General features: G+C 35.9%; 1 protein-coding gene across 5 annotated transcripts in view; it reads right to left on the bottom strand.

Moving 5' to 3' along the window:
* Positions 1-15,634, bottom strand: part of CDC27 (cell division cycle 27) — a 55,122-nt gene extending 39,488 nt beyond the window's left edge. For 2 of the 5 annotated variants that reach the window (XM_039358772.1, XM_039358774.1), the window contains exons 1-5: positions 15,400-15,632; positions 7,019-7,094; positions 5,725-5,872; positions 2,447-2,575; positions 238-335 (exon numbers count right to left, since the gene is read on the bottom strand). In XM_039358772.1, the coding sequence (XP_039214706.1) occupies positions 238-335; positions 2,447-2,575; positions 5,725-5,872; positions 7,019-7,094; positions 15,400-15,426 (478 nt within the window). In that variant the 5' untranslated portion in view covers positions 15,427-15,632. Of the gene's footprint in view, positions 1-237; positions 336-2,446; positions 2,576-5,724; positions 5,873-7,018; positions 7,095-15,399 lie in introns of all 5 variants that reach the window. The other 3 variants (XM_039358776.1, XM_039358773.1, XM_039358775.1) reach the window with 3 other exon arrangements.
* Between the last annotated feature and the right edge of the window lie 2,328 nt (positions 15,635-17,962).

The following is a 17,962-nucleotide window of genomic DNA, read 5'->3' as shown; positions in this document are numbered from 1 at the left end:
AGCCAGCATGAATCATATTAATAAAAACAATAGAATGAGCTTTCATAAAAAAGGAAAGCATCCAAATCAATAACTCATATTTCTGTTGAATTTTAGTTTCAAGTAAGACAAATCTCAAAGAAAAATATTTATAAACATTTGCAATTTTTTCCAGCTCATAACAGAAGACATGCACTGTCTCCCATTCCTAATCAGAATAATTAATATAGAGATGATAAAAAATTGAAGAATACCTACCTATTTCACATAGTGATTCAAAAGGGGACCAGAGAAAGGGATTTAAACTAAGGCTCTTTTGGTAACATTCAGATCCTTTGGCAAGTCGATCTGTCTTACTGTTAATGAAAAAGAGAAGACAGATAACGCAGAGAGAAAAGAGTTCAGCAGAAAAGTAACAAGAACCAGTCATTCTCCATAGATTATATTATTAATATTAGAATTCTCACTTGCATTTGGTTAGTTAGATAATGGAGAGTTAAATAGAGATAGAAAAATCTATACATTTCTTACTTAATAACTTGCATATGTTACATAAACTTTATGCAAACTATATATTCCTAAAAAAAATGACAGTCAGCTAAATGGCTAGAACAGAATGTCTTAGTAAAATTACACTGGTAATTTTATCAGACATTGTTATAGTGCCCAAGCATTTTTGAAAGAGGTTTTGTATCTTAGGAAAGGTAGAAATTAGAAAAAAGATATTTAACTCTGTATTGAAATTCAAGGGGTGCAAACTCTCTAACAATGAGATCCATGAACATACATTCCAGTGATGAGATGAATAAGAGCTACTCTTTTAATTCATGCTAGATATATAGACATTTTAAGATTTTCATAGAGCTTTTAAATTCAAATACAAAACAAATATGTAGTTTCTCCCAGTTTAGGAACAGCAGTAAGGAGTTAAGTGCATTGCAAGTCAACCACAGATTATGAATACCAACCAAAATGCATGAATTCCCTTTTCAGTCAAAAAAATCTTGAAATGTTAGAGAATATATATATAAAAGTAGTCCTCAACTTACGACCACAACTGAGCCCAAAATTTATGTGACAAATTTGTTAAGTGAGTTTTGCCCCATTTTACAACTTTTCTTGCCACATCTGTTAAGTACAGTTGTTAAAATTAGTAAAACCATTGATAAATTAATCTGGCTTCCCCATTGACTTTGCTTGTCAGAAGATCACAAAAGTTGATCACATGAGCATGGGACACTGCAACCATCATACATATGAACCAGCTGGAAGCATTCGAATGTGTATCACATGACCATGGAGATGCTGCAATGGTCATAAATGTGAAAAATGGTCATAATTTTTTTCAATGCTGTTGTAACTTCAAACAATCACTAAACGAACTGTTTTAAGTCGAGGACTATCTGTATTCTGTATACATCGGTACACATATATATGTACTGCACATATCATACTGTTGGACAACAGCACTTGTTTTTGGAAGAATTACACTCCTACATGAGGAGTAGATGTCCAAGGAATTTGGAAAAATCTAAACATAATAAAGTTCCAATAAAAGAGAGTATTTGTAGCTTAGGGTTGAAATGAGGGGTCCCTGGTGCTCTCTAAACCTGGCTGTTTTCTCACAGACATTTTATTATCCAAGCTAGGAAATATTATCGGTGTCTGCAAGAAAGCAACCAAGTTCAGAGAGCACCAAGGACTCTTCAAATAATAAAGTTCTAAAAGAAACATTTCTGTATTACTTATATATTGACCACTGACAAATATGTTGAATGTTTCTTGCATAAATGAATCTTCTCAGAAGGAAGTATCTATATCTGAAGCTTTACAATAGAAATAGAGTGCTTACTTATAAGAAGCTTCTCTTTGCTAAACAAAACTGTGTGTCTATAATCCAAACCATAAAAGTGGGATACAGTAAAATGATAAAGACCATTAGCATTGATAAATTCACTATCTATCAACTGCAAAAGGCAGCTTTACTCAAAAAATCTTATATCCTGTGACAATATCTCTAGCACCGTTAAATATCAACATCTGCTTATTCCAGGTCATTTGGAAGGACTCAATAGGTAAATAAAAATGCCAAATCCAGTCTGAACCTCTGATTGTGCAATGAAACATAATAAAGCAAAGATTGTGGCAATAGTAACAGGTACCTTGGGTGCAATCTCAAATTATCTAGCTCATCACTTGAGCACATCAGGTGCATCAACATTTACAAAATCACCATCAATCAATTGCAAATAGCAGCTTTACTTGAAACAGCTTACAAACAATAACATCTGCCTATCTCAGGTCATTGGAAGGACTTGGTAGCTGGATAAAAATGCTAAATCCACTTTAATCTGGTTGACTGACTATGCAACAACCCATAATAATAAATCTACACACATGTAAGTTTATCATATTGCGTGAGGATAGTGGAACAGCAATTTATCCCCCCAAAATAGAGAAGCCATACCAGTACACATGGCCCAGAAGGGATAGTGTGAAACATGCAGAATCTCCAAACTCAGTTACAATGTCCTCATGACTTTTCTGTTTGTTAAAAACTCCACCAGACAGAATCTGTTCTCCTTCTGCGAGTCTGCTTAAAGATAGTAAAATAGAAATTAAGAAAAATAAACAGAAGAGCAAAATGAAATAAGAGCAATGGAAATGAGATGGATAAAGGTTTATTTCTCAGCTTTTTTTAAAAAAAAATGTTTTATTGATTTTTAACATACACCTTAATATTTGATAAACAGTGTCTGGGTTAGTGTTTAAAAAACAATCAATAAAAATTAATTTCTATAATTCTATAGTCCATATAATAGCTTTACTTGATTTCCTCTTCTTCCAATAATATTCTCTTTTGCCAACCTTAAATTAATACAGTTCTTATTTAAATAAATGACAATTGAATATAGACATTTTTCTCATGTTTCTGGAAATAATAACCACATCAATATAAGGCTACTTTTCATTGATTATCTTGATTGCCTCGTCACAAATTCTTATTTGTTTTCCCCACAATATTCAAAGCATCCTTACTGGTTAAGATTTTCTCAAAATTAGTTACACTTAAGTATTTAAGTCTTTTTTCTCATACAAGTCATTACATTTTTATATTTCTCATATCTTAAAGAAAAAAAGACAAAACAGAGAAAACATTTATTTTATATAAACCATCCCAACATTTTTATATTTCTCATGTCAAAAAAACAAACACAAAAGAAAAAATAAGACATACTATGTTGAGGGGTTCATCCTTTTTAAATTAATCTTCATTTATATTCAAAATCTTTCTATTTCTTTAATCATATTCAAACAAATGTTTAATTTTTAAATATTCCCTCTGGTAATTCCCATCATCTAATTTCTTAATTCTCATTTTAGACTTCTTTTTTTTGCCCAACATCTTTCCTGTTCAACATACTACGATGAATCAAAGAATCTTCCCATAATCTTATAAATGTTGTTGTAGGTACAAAAGGCAAAACAGGTAAGATGTTTTTATAGGAAGGTTTCGCCCCTTTGTATTCACTGAAATGTTTCTTTCTTGATTTTATTTATTTTTTGTCTTTCAAGTTCTTGTAATTATCCTGGCAAAATCCATTTTGCCAAATCTTTTTTCTTGTCCTCAAACTTATTTTGTAATCTTAAAGTATAGTTTGTCTTTTCCATGTCCAGAGTTTCCTGTAAATTTTTTTCCATCTGGGTTAAGTCATACTTCCTTGTATTGTTAAATTCCATCTTGAAATCTTTCTCCTTTGTCTCGTATTCGGTAGTCTGTTTTTTCTGCTCACTCTCTATTTTTATTTTATGAGAATGTTTATGTTGTAAAGTTAAATCGGAGATGTATTCATTTATGTTTTCAAAGTTATTTTTAATTTCCTTGTGGTTTGAGATCTCTTTCTGGAAAGTATTTGTTTTTTCTTGGTATATTCTTTCTGCAGATCTCTTGGTATATTCTTTCTGCAGATATCTTTCCATGATAGCCAAAAATCAGGGTTTTCCTTTCTCTGCAGACAGCTTTAGAGTCACAGTTAAGTTAGTATTTGTAATCCAGAAAGGTCAATTCTTTTTTCTCACTCTGTAGATAGCCTAAAATGTTTTCTGTTCTCTGTTATTAAGACATTGAAGGTCACCAAAATCAAATTTATCTTTTCTTGGGCTTTGCCAGTCCCTGTAATAGAACAGCTGCTGTTGTATACTTTCATCTACCACTAGATGTCAGCATCAGTTCTTTCAGTAATAGACAGTTATTTACTTCTATTTTCTTGATGTAAAAAGAAAATCTTAACAGATTCCACTGATTTCAAACTTATCCAAATTAAGTCTTATATTCTTTTCATTTAAGTATATTTCTGTTTCCCTGAAAAGTTTAATTCACCGCTTCTGTCTGCAGGAAGGTGAGGCAAAGGTCCCCCTCCTTCTCACTTTCGGAGGCTTTTTGCTTCTTGGGGTTTCTCTTTGTTTTTTTCCCCAGGAAATCAATTTTCAAATAGAAGAGAGAAAATCAATGTTCTTACCCAGTTCCAAACACATTGTTTACAGTCAGCTTGAAGTTGTACTTTTGGACTTCGGTTGCTTGTAGCTTGGACTAGATTTGGAAGTTAAGCTAGCCTTTCTCCTACCTGTTTCTGGAAGGCTTTTCCCAAGCCGATCGGATCGACCGCTGTCTCTTTGCAATCGGCGGGACTTCCCTCTTCTATGTTGCTTTACGGGGCAACTTCAGGCCCATTTAGGGTCCCCTGGCAGGCAGAAATCAGCCGTAGGGTGTGGAGCCCCGCGATCCCTCAGCTGTTGTACTACAGCGCAAAACCGGAAGTCCTACTTCTCAGCTTTCTTATTAACCATATGGAATCCTTAGCTGTATTCCTCATTTACAGGCAAGGAAAAAATCATCTCTCATGCAGTTGTTACGAGTTTATTGTTTTACATTTAAATAAATATTTTGTCTATCCTGTATTGAGCTTGCAGAGACCAACTTCTCTATGCATTCCTTGTTAAACTGTATCAGTAAGCTACTTCTCTATTAATGCCACATTCATTTCAAGAAGGCAATAAAGCAGCTCCATGGTAACAAAAATTTGCTGATAATTAGATATGAAAACATAATCATTACACTTCTTCCATACTTAATACTAGGGCTATCAATGCTTTGGAGCATATGGAAGTACTCAGACATTTGTTGGCAACTGCTTAAACTGGTTTTACTTTTTCTTAGCACTCTGCTGCTACCCTTCACAACTCCATAGAAGAATAGAGCTGCTCCACTCCTTCATGTGGAGGTCTACATAAGTCATCTCACCTTTTTTTCCTTAAAATCTGAACCAGTCCATAGACTACTTAATACAGGGGTATCAAAGTGTCGGCCCGCGGACCAGATACATCATAGCAAAACCACGTCCATCCCATTGCCAGCAATGGCAAAAAAGTCGTGATATGTCGTGACATGTTATGTGATGTTGTGAGTTTGATACCCGTGACTTAATATTTGCAACTAATCTAAAGCAGCATTGTAAAGATGTGAGCAGGATAGTTTAAAATTGTATCATATTAGTTTTAAGACAATATTTCTACGTCTTCGCTTTTTCTTTTACAAGACTTATACTTTTACAAGACTTCGCTTTTATACATCAAAGTGAACGTATTCTGAGTAGCCCAATAGCTGAAAATCCACAAAATGATGACACATATTTTATAAAGAGAAATGCATAATACACAATACTAACAAATGTAGGGACAACTTACTTGCCAAGATCAATGCAGCACTTGGCAAGCAAATATTTACACTGTGGGGTGGTACAACTGTGTCCTTTAAGGAGCCTGTATGCCTTGTAAGGTTTTCCTGAGCGATAGTAACAGGTTGCCAGTAGGAAGAGAGCATCTTCTGAATGTACTGAAGAAATAAAGATGAAAAAATATCAGTTGCTTAGCCCTAAACTTCTGGATGCAAACAGTTAAGGTGCATAGTATTTTGTGGTAACTTTCATGCCAAACTACTCTGAGGATCTACTTATTTTTGTTTTACATAGTAATTACAATCATTTTGTTGGCAAGCATCAAGAGTTCTCCATAACTTAGAAATTTGTGACAATGACATAATAGATCGTACTATGAACAACCATGAACTCACTCTGTTTGTTTGATGTTAGGCCTTTCTCCACTGTTCTTGAAATGCTAGCCACCCATCTTTGAGTTTCAGAAAACTATATCAGCAGAGGTTGTCTCTTCTCTTTGCCCAGCCGTATCCGTATAGCCTTTGTTTCAAATTGCAGCAGTTAACTGACCTCACCCAGCTAATAAATGACATAGTCTAATACATTTTAATACTGGAGCCTATACCTTTGAGCAATAATACCTTTGAGCAATAATATGATAAGAGGAAAAATATTAATATCAGCACAGCTAAAAATGACAAATTTGTATCATCCATGAATAATATCACGGGATCAGGAACAATAGTAACAAAAAATGCTGCTAGGATGTTTGTGCTGTGCATAGATGGAAATGAGGAAAGGCTTTAAAAACCGTACATTAATATTGACCAATGTCATGAGGGAAAATATTTTCTAGGCCAGCATCTTTTCCTAGGTCTGTCAAGCATCATCCTTTATTTGTATACATGTTCTATTTTTGATTATGTAAATATGAAATAATGTAACACAATAAAGTACCATTCAGTATATAATAATACTTTCTACAACTTTAAAATATTGCCTAATTTTCATACATTTAGATTATAGAATACAACCTCCTTCCAGCTGAGGGCTGATCTGACAAAGAAGCCTATATTTTAGCTTTAAAAAAAAGGTTTTTAAAGTTCTATCACTGGACTAATACTCAGAATGCTATCTATTAAAATTATTTTTTCATGCTTAAAGGAATACTCTTATATACTACTCTGCTATATATAGATACCATCTCTGCTATTGATCAGATCACATTATTATTTAGATTTCGTGGATAATGGTGGAAAAAAGCTTTAAAGTATTTTGACAATTCTGCAAATAGTGCAAATATTTATAACAGAGCAGGTTCATACCTTCTGCATACAGTCTCTCTGCCAAAAACACAGCATCCCGATAAGCATAGTGGTTAAGTGCTTGCCATATAGCAGCCTATGAGAAAAGAAAAAATAATATTTATTGTTACCAGATGCAAGCAAAAGACGAATAAGTGTATTTCCAAATATATTTACATGTCAACATATTTACCTGAAATTATGTTTTGTTTTTAAAACTGTAATATTTTTTTAAATGCATAGTAATTAATAATTAACTAATTAACCTATTCTGATTTTGTTATTTTAAGCGAGTGGTTCTCAACCTTTTTAATGCCGCGACCCCCAACCGGTCGTAAGTCGAGGACTACTCAACTGGTCGTAAGTTGAGGACTACTCAACTGGTGCAGCACCATTTGCAGAATGGGACTTTTTGTGGGCTCAGCAGGGCAGAGACAGCCTGGACAATTCCTATTGGCTTTCAAAAGCCAATAGAATAAAAGGGAGTAGCACAGCTAAGGAAAAGGGGGAAAAAATGGCGGACTGCGTTGTTTGGCGACCCCCGTGAAATGGTCGTTCAACCCCAAATGGGGTCCCGACCCACAGGTTGAGAACCACTGCTTTAAGCCATCTTGAGGACTGATCTGGATTGACAAGCAAATTGGAAAGAGAAAGTAAAATTAAACTATTTTTTGAAATGCAAAAAAACATTTCAACCAATAAACTTAATATGAAACATACTGTTGTTGCTATGTGGATAAGACTAAGTAGAGCTAAAACCATGGACATGTTTTGATTGCAACCTTACAAATCTGGCCATATACAGGAAATTTGAACAAAAGCTATGTTATGTTATTATTTTGTCCCACTTTTTTGGCAACATATAGATAAAGCCTAATATGCCTGTACTTTCTAAAGCCTATTTTTTGCTCAAGTGGGAGTGCTTTCCTGCACTGCTTTTAAACTCTGGAATGTATGCTTAAGAAAGTATGTTTTTCCACTTTCAGAAAAGGATTCTTTCCTCTTCAATATCTATAAAGATTTTATTATTGTGCTTTAATTTCAATTATTTATATTTTATTTTAAATTTATATTCATTGAGCATAATAAAGAAATGCAGGCTATAAATTGAATTAAACAGTCAGTGAAAAGAACGTGTGATTATGGAAAATTTTTTTACATGTATCTAATAAAGTTAGGATAAATGTCTGTTAATATAAAACTAGAAAAAAGCTTTATTAGTAGTTTGCATATTTTCCTTAAAAACAGAATTGTCTAGTTTCCAAATATTCAGTACTATTTATAAACTATCATATAGTCCGAAAATATTATATCCATTTTAATAACACTGAAATTTATAAAAAATAACTAAAAACTAGCAATAATAATAACACAATAGTTTAGTAGTTTTCACCATTCAAATCGTGTCTGACTCTTAGTGACTATACTGGTAGGCAAATGGTCTCTATGCTACTCTGTCAAGCACAGCTTCTGTCAGTTACTGGATGTTCATCTTTATATCAGCTTTGATGGTATCAAGCCAGCAAGTTCTTTGCTTGCCCCTTCTTCTTGACCCACTAACCATTCCTAGCATCACTGACTTCTCCAATGAATTTGCATGCAAGACATGGCCAAAGTAAATCAGACGTAGTCTTGTGATTTTGGTTTCTAGTTATGTTTCTGATTTTATATGATTCAACACCTCTCTGTTTGTTGTTTTGGCTGACCATGGTATATGCAATAATTTATGCCAGCACCACAGTTCAAAGGCAATAATTGTTCTCTGATCAGGCATTCTTAGTGTCCAACTCTCAAACCTATCCATCTTTATAGGGAAGACTATTGCTCTAACTAGCCTGCTTTTTTATTTATATCAATATTTCTGCTTTTCCAAATCTTATTCATGCTAACCATTTCAGGGCGACCTAAGGTTATCCTTATTTCAGGTGCAGAACTACCATCTTGAACAATTTTTGATGCAAGAAAGATAAATTCTCAAACTAGTTTAATTTCCTCCCTGTTGATTTTAAACATCTCATGTCCATCTGCAGCTGCTGTCATTATCTTTACTATAATACTAATATTAATTTACTTGGACTTCAGTAAGGCATTTGATAAAGTAGATCACAACCTACTACTTGACAAGATAGAAAAATGTGGGGTAGACAGAACCACCACCAGATGGATCCGTAGCTGGCTGACCGGCCGTACTCAGCGAGTGGTCCTCAATGGAACTGCATCTATATGGAGGGAAGTGTGTAGTGGGGTGCCCCAGGTCTCTGTTCTGGGCCCAGTACTCTTCAACATCTTCATCAACGATTTGGATGAAGGGATAGATGGGGAACTCATCAAATTTGCAGATGACACCAAGCTGGCAGGAATAGCCAACACTCCAGAAGACAGGTTTAAGATACAGGAGGATCTGGACAGACTTGAACACTGGGCGCTATCTAACAAAATGGAATTCAATGGTGAAAAAAGCAAGGTTCTACATTTAGGCAAGAAAAACCAAATGCACAAGTACAGCATAAGTGGCACCATGCTCAATAGTAGTAACTGTGAGAGGGACCTCGGAGTCCTAGTAGATAATCACTTAAATATGAGCCAGCAGTGTGCGGCAGCTGCCAAAAAGGCCAACACAGTGCTAGGCTGCATTAACAGAGGGATAGAATCAAGATCACGTGAAGTATTAATACCACTCTTCAATGCCTTGGTAAGGCCACACTTTGAATACTGCATCCAGTTTTGGTCACCACGATGTAAAAAAGATGTTGAGACTCTAGAAAGAGTACAGAGAAGAGCAACAAAGATGATTAGGGGACTGGAGGCTAAAACATATAAGGAACGGTTGCTAGAATTGGGTATGTCTAGTTTAACGAAGAGAGGACAAGGGGGGACATGATAGCAGTATTCCAATATCTCAGGGGCTGCCATAAAGAAGAGGGAATTAAGCTATTTTCCAAAGCACCTGAAGGCAGGACAAGAAGCAACGGGTGGAAACTCATCAAGGAGAGAAGCAACCTAGAACTAAGGAGAAACTTCCTGACAGTGATAACAATTAATCAGTGGAACAGCTTGCCTCCAGAAGCAGTAAATGCTCCAACACTGGAAGTTTTTAAGAAGAGACTGGACAGCCATTTGTCCGAAATGGTGTAGGGTTTCCTGCCCGAGCAGGGGGTTGGACTAGATGACCTCCAAGGTCCCTTCCAACTTTACTAATATGAACAATATGAACAATACAATTCAGTAATATAAAACAATACTATAATAATAAAACTCTCTCTATAAACATTTTTGATATTAATGCTAAAACTAAGATTTCTTAGACCTTTAGACTAAGACAAGATGAGGAAGGGGGAGGTATTTTTGAAGGCCACAAAAAGAATGCCAGGATAAATATTAACAAATAAGTGAGACTACCTCTTTTTAAGGAGAAATCCTTAAATTTACTCATAAGCAATACCATTAAATTTCTATTTACAAATTGTAAGTTATATCAAGCAAAATCTAGTAACATTGCATATAATAAATGGTTCCTTAAGTGAGAGGAAAAAAATCAAGCTTTCAATATTACCTGTAACAAATGTCAACAAAGAAAGAACAAGTTTTTCAACTACATTAGTAGCCTTTAATTCATGTCAGCAGGTTCATTTTTTCTCACTTTCGTATGGACAAAATGGGATAGACTTTAGACTACATATAATCACAATTAACCTCAATAAGACCATTCTTGCTGTTATAATCCATTTAAAGCTGCATTTTTGGAATATGAGTAAATTTTTAGTTGGAAACAAAAATTTGCCAAGTTGTAGAATATGTAGTGAATAACAGAAACTGAAACAGACAAGTATTTTAGTTTTATTAATTTCATGTATCTTTCCACTCTTCTGATAATAAAAGTTAATTACTTTTTTCCTTAAAGAGAAATACAATACAGGTTTGGCAGTATTCTGCAAAAACTACCATATTTTGTAATTATGCAACCAATAATCCAGTTACACTAGCTTAAAAAAAAAAAAGAAGGTTGGTATTGCAATGTCTTTTTTTGTAACCAAAGTTTTAAGGGCTATATTATGGTGCAAAAATGACACTTGCATAGTGCCATTATGCAAATACCATAATTATGCACTTGCATTATAACAGCTGACAAAATAACTAAGACACGATATTTGTGCAATGACATAATCATGCATCTGTCATCATTTGCCATCCCTTGTTGCTCCTGAAAATACCCATATGTGGGCTGACACGGCTGGAAGTAAATGGATTAGAGAAATGTTAAACAAATAAATATTGCACAAGAACTGTTAATTCAGCAATTGATGACTATATGTCTGCAATATCAGTGGACAGTTAGTCAAAATATAAAAAAAAATTAATTAAGATTTGTTTGGGAAAAGCTGTATAAATACTATATTCATTCATAGTAATATTGCAATATTTTAATAATAATATTACCCACTTTAAAATGGAGCCCTGAAACGTCTTTATTTCCATTTCATTCCTCCTGCTAGAGTAACCAGATAAATAAAATAACAATAGTTCATTTACTGTGACTGGAATTGAACTCAATAACAAAAAATTCAGTTTGTAATTGTTTCTAATGATTCCAGCCATTTTGGCTTGTGTGCTAATATCAGGTATAGCACCTGGCCCCCCTTCCCTGGGCTCAATACTAAATAAGGTTGGATGTGGTTAGAACTTGGATGCCAGATTTGTAGGGACTACTACAGCTGCAAGCTAACCTTGAAAAAACACCCTAGGAAACCACTTGCCAAATGTGATCTATCACAGAGAAAAGACAAACCCAGGTAAAAAAGTGAAATTATCTATGTCCAGGAAAATTACATTCTTATGTAACAAAGCACTAAAACTCTTTGCTACAAGCATCAATAAGTAAAAACTCTGTTCAGTTGTGCCCAACTCCTGGTAGCTACATGGACACACCTACAGTTTTTGTGACAGGTGTATGAAAATGGTTAGCCATTACTTTCTTTCTGGATATTTTTTGGTTCCTATCCAAAACAATTTTACTAATATTTTGTCTACTGCTCCACAAACCTAGAATCTACAGAGTTTAAAATAGCATCCTGTAATTTCAGCACACAGACATTACCACTGAAAATAATTATTGAGTTTTAAAAAAACAGATGAAAGATCCTAAAACTAATAGAGGACATCTCATTTACTGATAGAGAAGAAAATTTAGTCCTATTCTATTGCAGAAAGTCCATCAAATCTTTTTGTACTGTGTCTGCAAATATAATTTAAATGCACAACTACTGGAAAAATCACATAAGTTTGATACAGAAATATACATACTACCAACCAAATATCTAAGGGAAATATAGTGTTAGGATGTGAGCCCCTCATTTCAAGAGAGATAATATACAACATTAGAGCCAATCTCCCTCTCAGCCCAACCTATCACACAGAGTTATTATGGGGAAAATAGGAGGAGGAAGGTATATTGGATATAATTGCTACCTTGAGTTATTTATAAAAATAATAAAGGTAGAATAAAAACAAATAAATATATTATACCAACAAGAACAATATTAAAGAAAGCCGTACATTAAGTATAGTGTACCTGAAATAACATTAAGAAAAATGCTTATAATTGTAAAACAGCAACCAAAAAGTAGAATACAAAGTCAATTGAGTCCAAAATATCCATTGCTAAGTATGGCAGTTATTAAGTAAGTCATATCCCATTTTACAACTTTTTTTCCACGGTTGTTAAGAGAATCACTAGTTGTTAAGTGATTCATGCGGTTAAGTGTATCTGATTTCCCCAATTGATTTTCCTTGTCAGAAACTGCAAATAGCTATCCCAGTCATTAATCAAATTTAATCAAATGGTTGTAAGTTGACGACCTGTTTATTTTTTGGCTGATAAATTGGTCTTATTGAATATTCCTGGTCTTGGGGCAAATAGGAAAAGGATCTTCAACTTCATCTTCTGATGAAGAGAGTTTTACTACTTTTTCAATATCCATGATACCTAGGCCCCTTAATCAGTAATTTATATACAGTCAAATAATAGAAACATTGATAGATGAAATGTTCATATATATTGCTAGTCCATGTATGATATGCCATATGCTTCTTGTTTTTCCTACTGTAGTAGAAAATATGAAAATAAGATTTTCTAGAGAAAATTCCCCAAAATTTGTACTGGATATTAGCTAATATTAACTAGAAGTATCAGTCTAGGAACTGATTCATTACAATCATCTTTTTCAGGGACAAAATATGAGCAACTGCCCTGTTGTTGTCTAATGTGATAATATCTAGTTCCTTCAGCAGAGAGCCACTACTATTTTCTAAGTAAATATTATAAGCAATAATCACTTCTATCAACTGGGCAATTCTCAATGGTTATTTTAATTAATCATGAAGGACAATTCACAATTGTTCAACCTGATACTTCCAAGAGTGATGTTCACACTTTCATTCAGTATTGAAAACAATTAATAAAATGGAACAATTGTCAAAAGTACATTAATTGGTTCTTCTAAGATGGATTCCAAATCAGTATTAATGCAAGCAGTCTATCTACAAGTGTCTTATAAACTAGTTAGCAGAAATTATAAAGCTAATCCTAGTTTAAGAGTCTCAAAGTTAGAAGAAAATTTAACAATGGTGAAAAAAACATAGCATTAAAAAACCTTCAATGTATCTGTCATGCAAAAATAAATTGGTTAGTTTTAAAGATGCCACAATCTCTTAGCTGTTTTTGCTGCAATGTATTAATATAGTCACATACTGGAAACAGTAATGGAAAAGTAATTTTTTTCATCATTATTTGTACCATAGAATAAATACTACAATTATTTCTAGCACAGGTTGCTTAGGTTCAGTCAGATGCACCTCAGGTTTTTCTTCATTGTCATTATAGTTGTCTTCTCCTTTGTTTCATTGCCCTTAATTTCATTGAGATTGGAGAGTCATCTGATTCTGTGATCTGAAAATGGACACCTGGAAATGATTATGTTCACTGCTTAAGTCATTATTTACTCCAGCTATCAACCAGGACTAAAGATGAGGTGGGCACCAATGATTGAATTACTAAAGCTTTTAGATGGTGCCTACAATTCTAAGGGGGGGGGGGAAGAGAACCCCTCAACAGAATGTTATGATTTGACTTGCTGGCCCTGGCATTACACATCAAAGATTTTCTTTTTGTTTGCAATTTTTAAGAAGCTTTAAGCTTCCTTTGAGAAAAAGATGACAATGAACTTAAACAAATGAAAATGGATGAACAATCAATAAGCACAGTGGGAAAATAAATTGTAATTTGTAGAGCACAAGTCCATGATATTGTAAAATACACAAGATGAGAAAATTTAGGAAGCTGAAAATAAAAATATGGTTTGAAATGAATTGGGTGAAGAATACAGAAAACTGCATTGCTATATTAAAGAAATAGAAAGCAACATAAACAAAAGCTGGCATAGTGCATATGTCTGATATGTTAGGCCCTTAAAAACATTTTATGACACTTGTAAATTTTGCAAAACTCTTCAGTTCAATACAGGGTTGGCATTTGAAGAAGTAATACTAGTTTCTAGATCTGAATAATGATCCAGCCCTAGCCAGTCTTTCTGCAGCAAGGCAAAAACTGAAAATATGGGGCCTCCTCAGCTGGAGCCACAAATATAATGGAGAATCAGAAGGACTGTAGTGGTAGAGGGCCTTTTTGGCAATTAGAGAAGAATCAGATAGCATATAATGTCTTGCAATGACAGAATGGATGATATAAGACATAATCAGAGTATATATAAACAAGCAATGCAAATGTAAGTCCTTCATGGAAAAGGAGAAGCTGACAGGAATTATGATAATTAAAGAATATCCAATGCTACTATACAGACATGGATTTATTTAGTACCATGGACTGGTAGTAAATGGGAGATGGGACAGGGATTAATGAGAGAGGGTTCATGTGGGGAAGACGCTTACACCACAGGTGTCTAAACAGACAAAAAACAAAGTGTGATCCTTGGGGGCCCAGGAGGTCTTTGAGAGTTGAGAGAATATGTTTAAGTCCAGGAAAGGGGGGAGAGAGAATTAAAAACACGAAATGCAAAAGGCAATTTTTAAAAACGACACATCGTTCCTTCCAGAGGAGAGAACTGAACTGCTTTACCGGTGCAGGGGCAGTCGAAGTGCGAACGCGACATTCACAAAGGCAATAACATACTGTAAACTAAGAAAGTGAGATTACAGAAGATTCTCTTGTACCGCCATCCTCCATCCCCCATTCCCTGAAAGGAGCAAAGGGAGTTTGTAAAGGAGCCATATCTTATCAATAGAAAAAGAAGAGCAGGAACCCTTCTTTCTCCTGAGGCTCCTTTCCTCTTTCTCCTGCTTTCGTTTCTCCCCTCCCAGTACAGGCCCTTCGCCACCGGTGTCCGTACCTGGACGGGTTCCTGCAGCACCGTCATCCTGCCCCGGCTCCCCACTCAGGGACAGGACCCGGATGAGAGATTGGGGGGGGAAAGGGAGCCCCCTTGTCTCTTTTCTCTCTCCCCCCTCCTCCTGACAGACTCAGACACCGCCTCAGGGTGTGGCGCGACAACGACCCGGATCCCGTCTCATTTAAACTGGCAGCGACCGTTAACTGGGCCGTGAAGAAGGTAAGGAAAGGGAAAGGAAGGCCCCAGCCCGTCAGGAGCCGAGTGTTGCCGAGCAATCGACGGAAAGTGACGAAAAGATCCGAAGGCAAGACTTCTTCCGCTGCTCCTTCCCGAGCGGAGACGGAAAGGACGCGAACGAACTCGAAGGCCAGGCTTCTTCGTTCTTGACGGAAAGTGCCGAAAGAAAGCGAAAGCGAGTCGGTCTTGGACTGCTCTCTTAATTGAAGTCACCCAAAGCATCGTCCGGTCTCGGCTTTATCGTGACGGAAAGAGCCGAAGTGATTCGGAAAACCATACTGCTCAAAAGTAAATTACGTCACCATCTTATGTGTACTGTATGTACTGTACATAACATGAAAATGATAACATGTTGGGGAAGATTGAAATATCAAAAATTGACCAAGGAGGTTTGTTTCTTATTTCGGAAATAGAGGAACGATAGCCGGAAACACCCAAGCTGCCGAAGGGAGAGGCGGGTATTTGAAAACTTTTTGAGTCCCGATTGAGAGAAATGCTGTATTTGTATACACTTATTGAAAATGTTTAGTTTACAATACTCTAAAAATATTTATACGCCAGTGGGGTGGGGGTGTAGAAGAGTATTCTGTACAAGCTCAGAAACTATCTTGAGGGGAAAGTATCGGATAAAAAATACCCTCTTAAAGGATAGCCTGTTTTTTAATCATTAAACTTGAGTGAATGCAGGAAGACCGAAACTATGGCATCAAGAACTAAATGGGGAGACTCAGATTAAATTGGGCCAATTTTACTTAGGTCATTGGGAGAGAGAGAGGTATGATCAAGATTCAATATGTTTTGTTTATTTTAAGGGTTTATAGAGCCACCCATTTCATAAGATTAAAACTATCACAGCAGTTTAAGCTCACAACCACCTGATTAAACAATAACTCCCAAAATACACGACTAACCAGCAAAAAAATCACATCACTACACTAAGGAGCTCACTTAACAGCCTGACCCAAACAGCCTGGAGCATTGTTTCTCAACTTTGGTAACTTGAAGCTATATGGACTTCAATTTCCAGAAATTCTCAGCCACTGGGGAATTCTAGGAGTTCAAGTCCTAAACATTTCAAAATTGTCAAGGTTGAGAAAAACTATTAGGACTTAAGAGCCTTAGGAAAGGTTAATGGGCAGGCCCATCCAATTCTCTGGGTGGGGTGGGGGGAAGGCTGTTCCACAGGGCAGCCACAGAGAAAGCATATATTCAGGGTACAACAACATGGCATTGTTTAATGGAGGGATTTTAGAGCATGCCCTCCGTGCTAGACCTACAGTAATCCAAGCAGGAAGTAAGACATAAATCATCATGAGGAATGTGCACAACTGGTTCACAAAGGCAGGAGCTGTGAGTTCAAGAGGATCTCCAAATTGTACACCAGTCTAATTAGGCAAGTACATCCCACTGTTGTCATTGTCAGCCATTCAGTTGTGTTCGACCTTGGCCATTTTATGGATCAGCACACTCTATGCCCCTCACACCACCTCCTTCAGATTCGCCATGGTCATCCTGGTATCATCCTTTAAGGTGTCCAGCCAGCAGGTACTAGGGGGGGGGCTTTCGTCTTTTTCCGCTGATCACTTCCAGCATGATTGACTTCAAATGAGTCAGCTCTCATGACATGACCAATGGATGATTTGTTGTTAGTTGCGAAGTCGTGTCCGACCCATCGCGACCTCATGGACAACGTTCCTCCAGGCCTTTCTGTCCTCTACCATCTTCTGGAGTCCATTGAAGTTCACACCTATTGCTTCAGTGACTCCATCCAGCCACCTCATTCTCTGTCGTCCCATTCTTCTATTGCCCTCAATCTTTCCCAGCATTAGGCTCTTCTCCAGTGAGTCCTTTCTCATTAGGTGGCCAAAGTACTTGAGTTTCAACTTCAGGATCTGGCCTTCTAAAGAGCAGTCAGGGTTGATCTCTAGGATTGACCAGTTTGATTGCCTTGCAGTCCAGGGAATGGATGATAGCCTCTGCTGATCTTGGCTTCAAATGATATTGTGGTGAGGTTGGATCTAGGGTTGTGTTATTTTTGAGTCATCTCCAGCACCACAGTTCAAAGGCATCCACCTTCTCCCAACTGCCTTTTCCAGAGTCCAAGTTTTGCAGCCATAAATAGCAATTGTAAAAATTATTGCATTAACTAATTTACATTTGGATGTGAGGTTGATGTCTTTACTCTTCCAGATATTATTCATGCCAGAGATTGCAGTTCTTCCAAGTGCTATATGCCTTTTGATCTCAGGGCTGCAGTCACCACTTTGGTCAATTTTAAAGTTTAGAAAGATTAATATCGTTACTGTTTAAATCAGAGGTAGTCAGC

The sequence above is a fragment of the Crotalus tigris genome, unplaced genomic scaffold (genome assembly GCF_016545835.1).
Source record: "Crotalus tigris isolate CLP2741 ecotype Arizona unplaced genomic scaffold, ASM1654583v1 scf7180000019068.10715455, whole genome shotgun sequence".
Lineage (NCBI taxonomy): Eukaryota > Metazoa > Chordata > Lepidosauria > Squamata > Viperidae > Crotalus > Crotalus tigris.
This window is presented reverse-complemented; position numbering and strand designations above follow the sequence as displayed.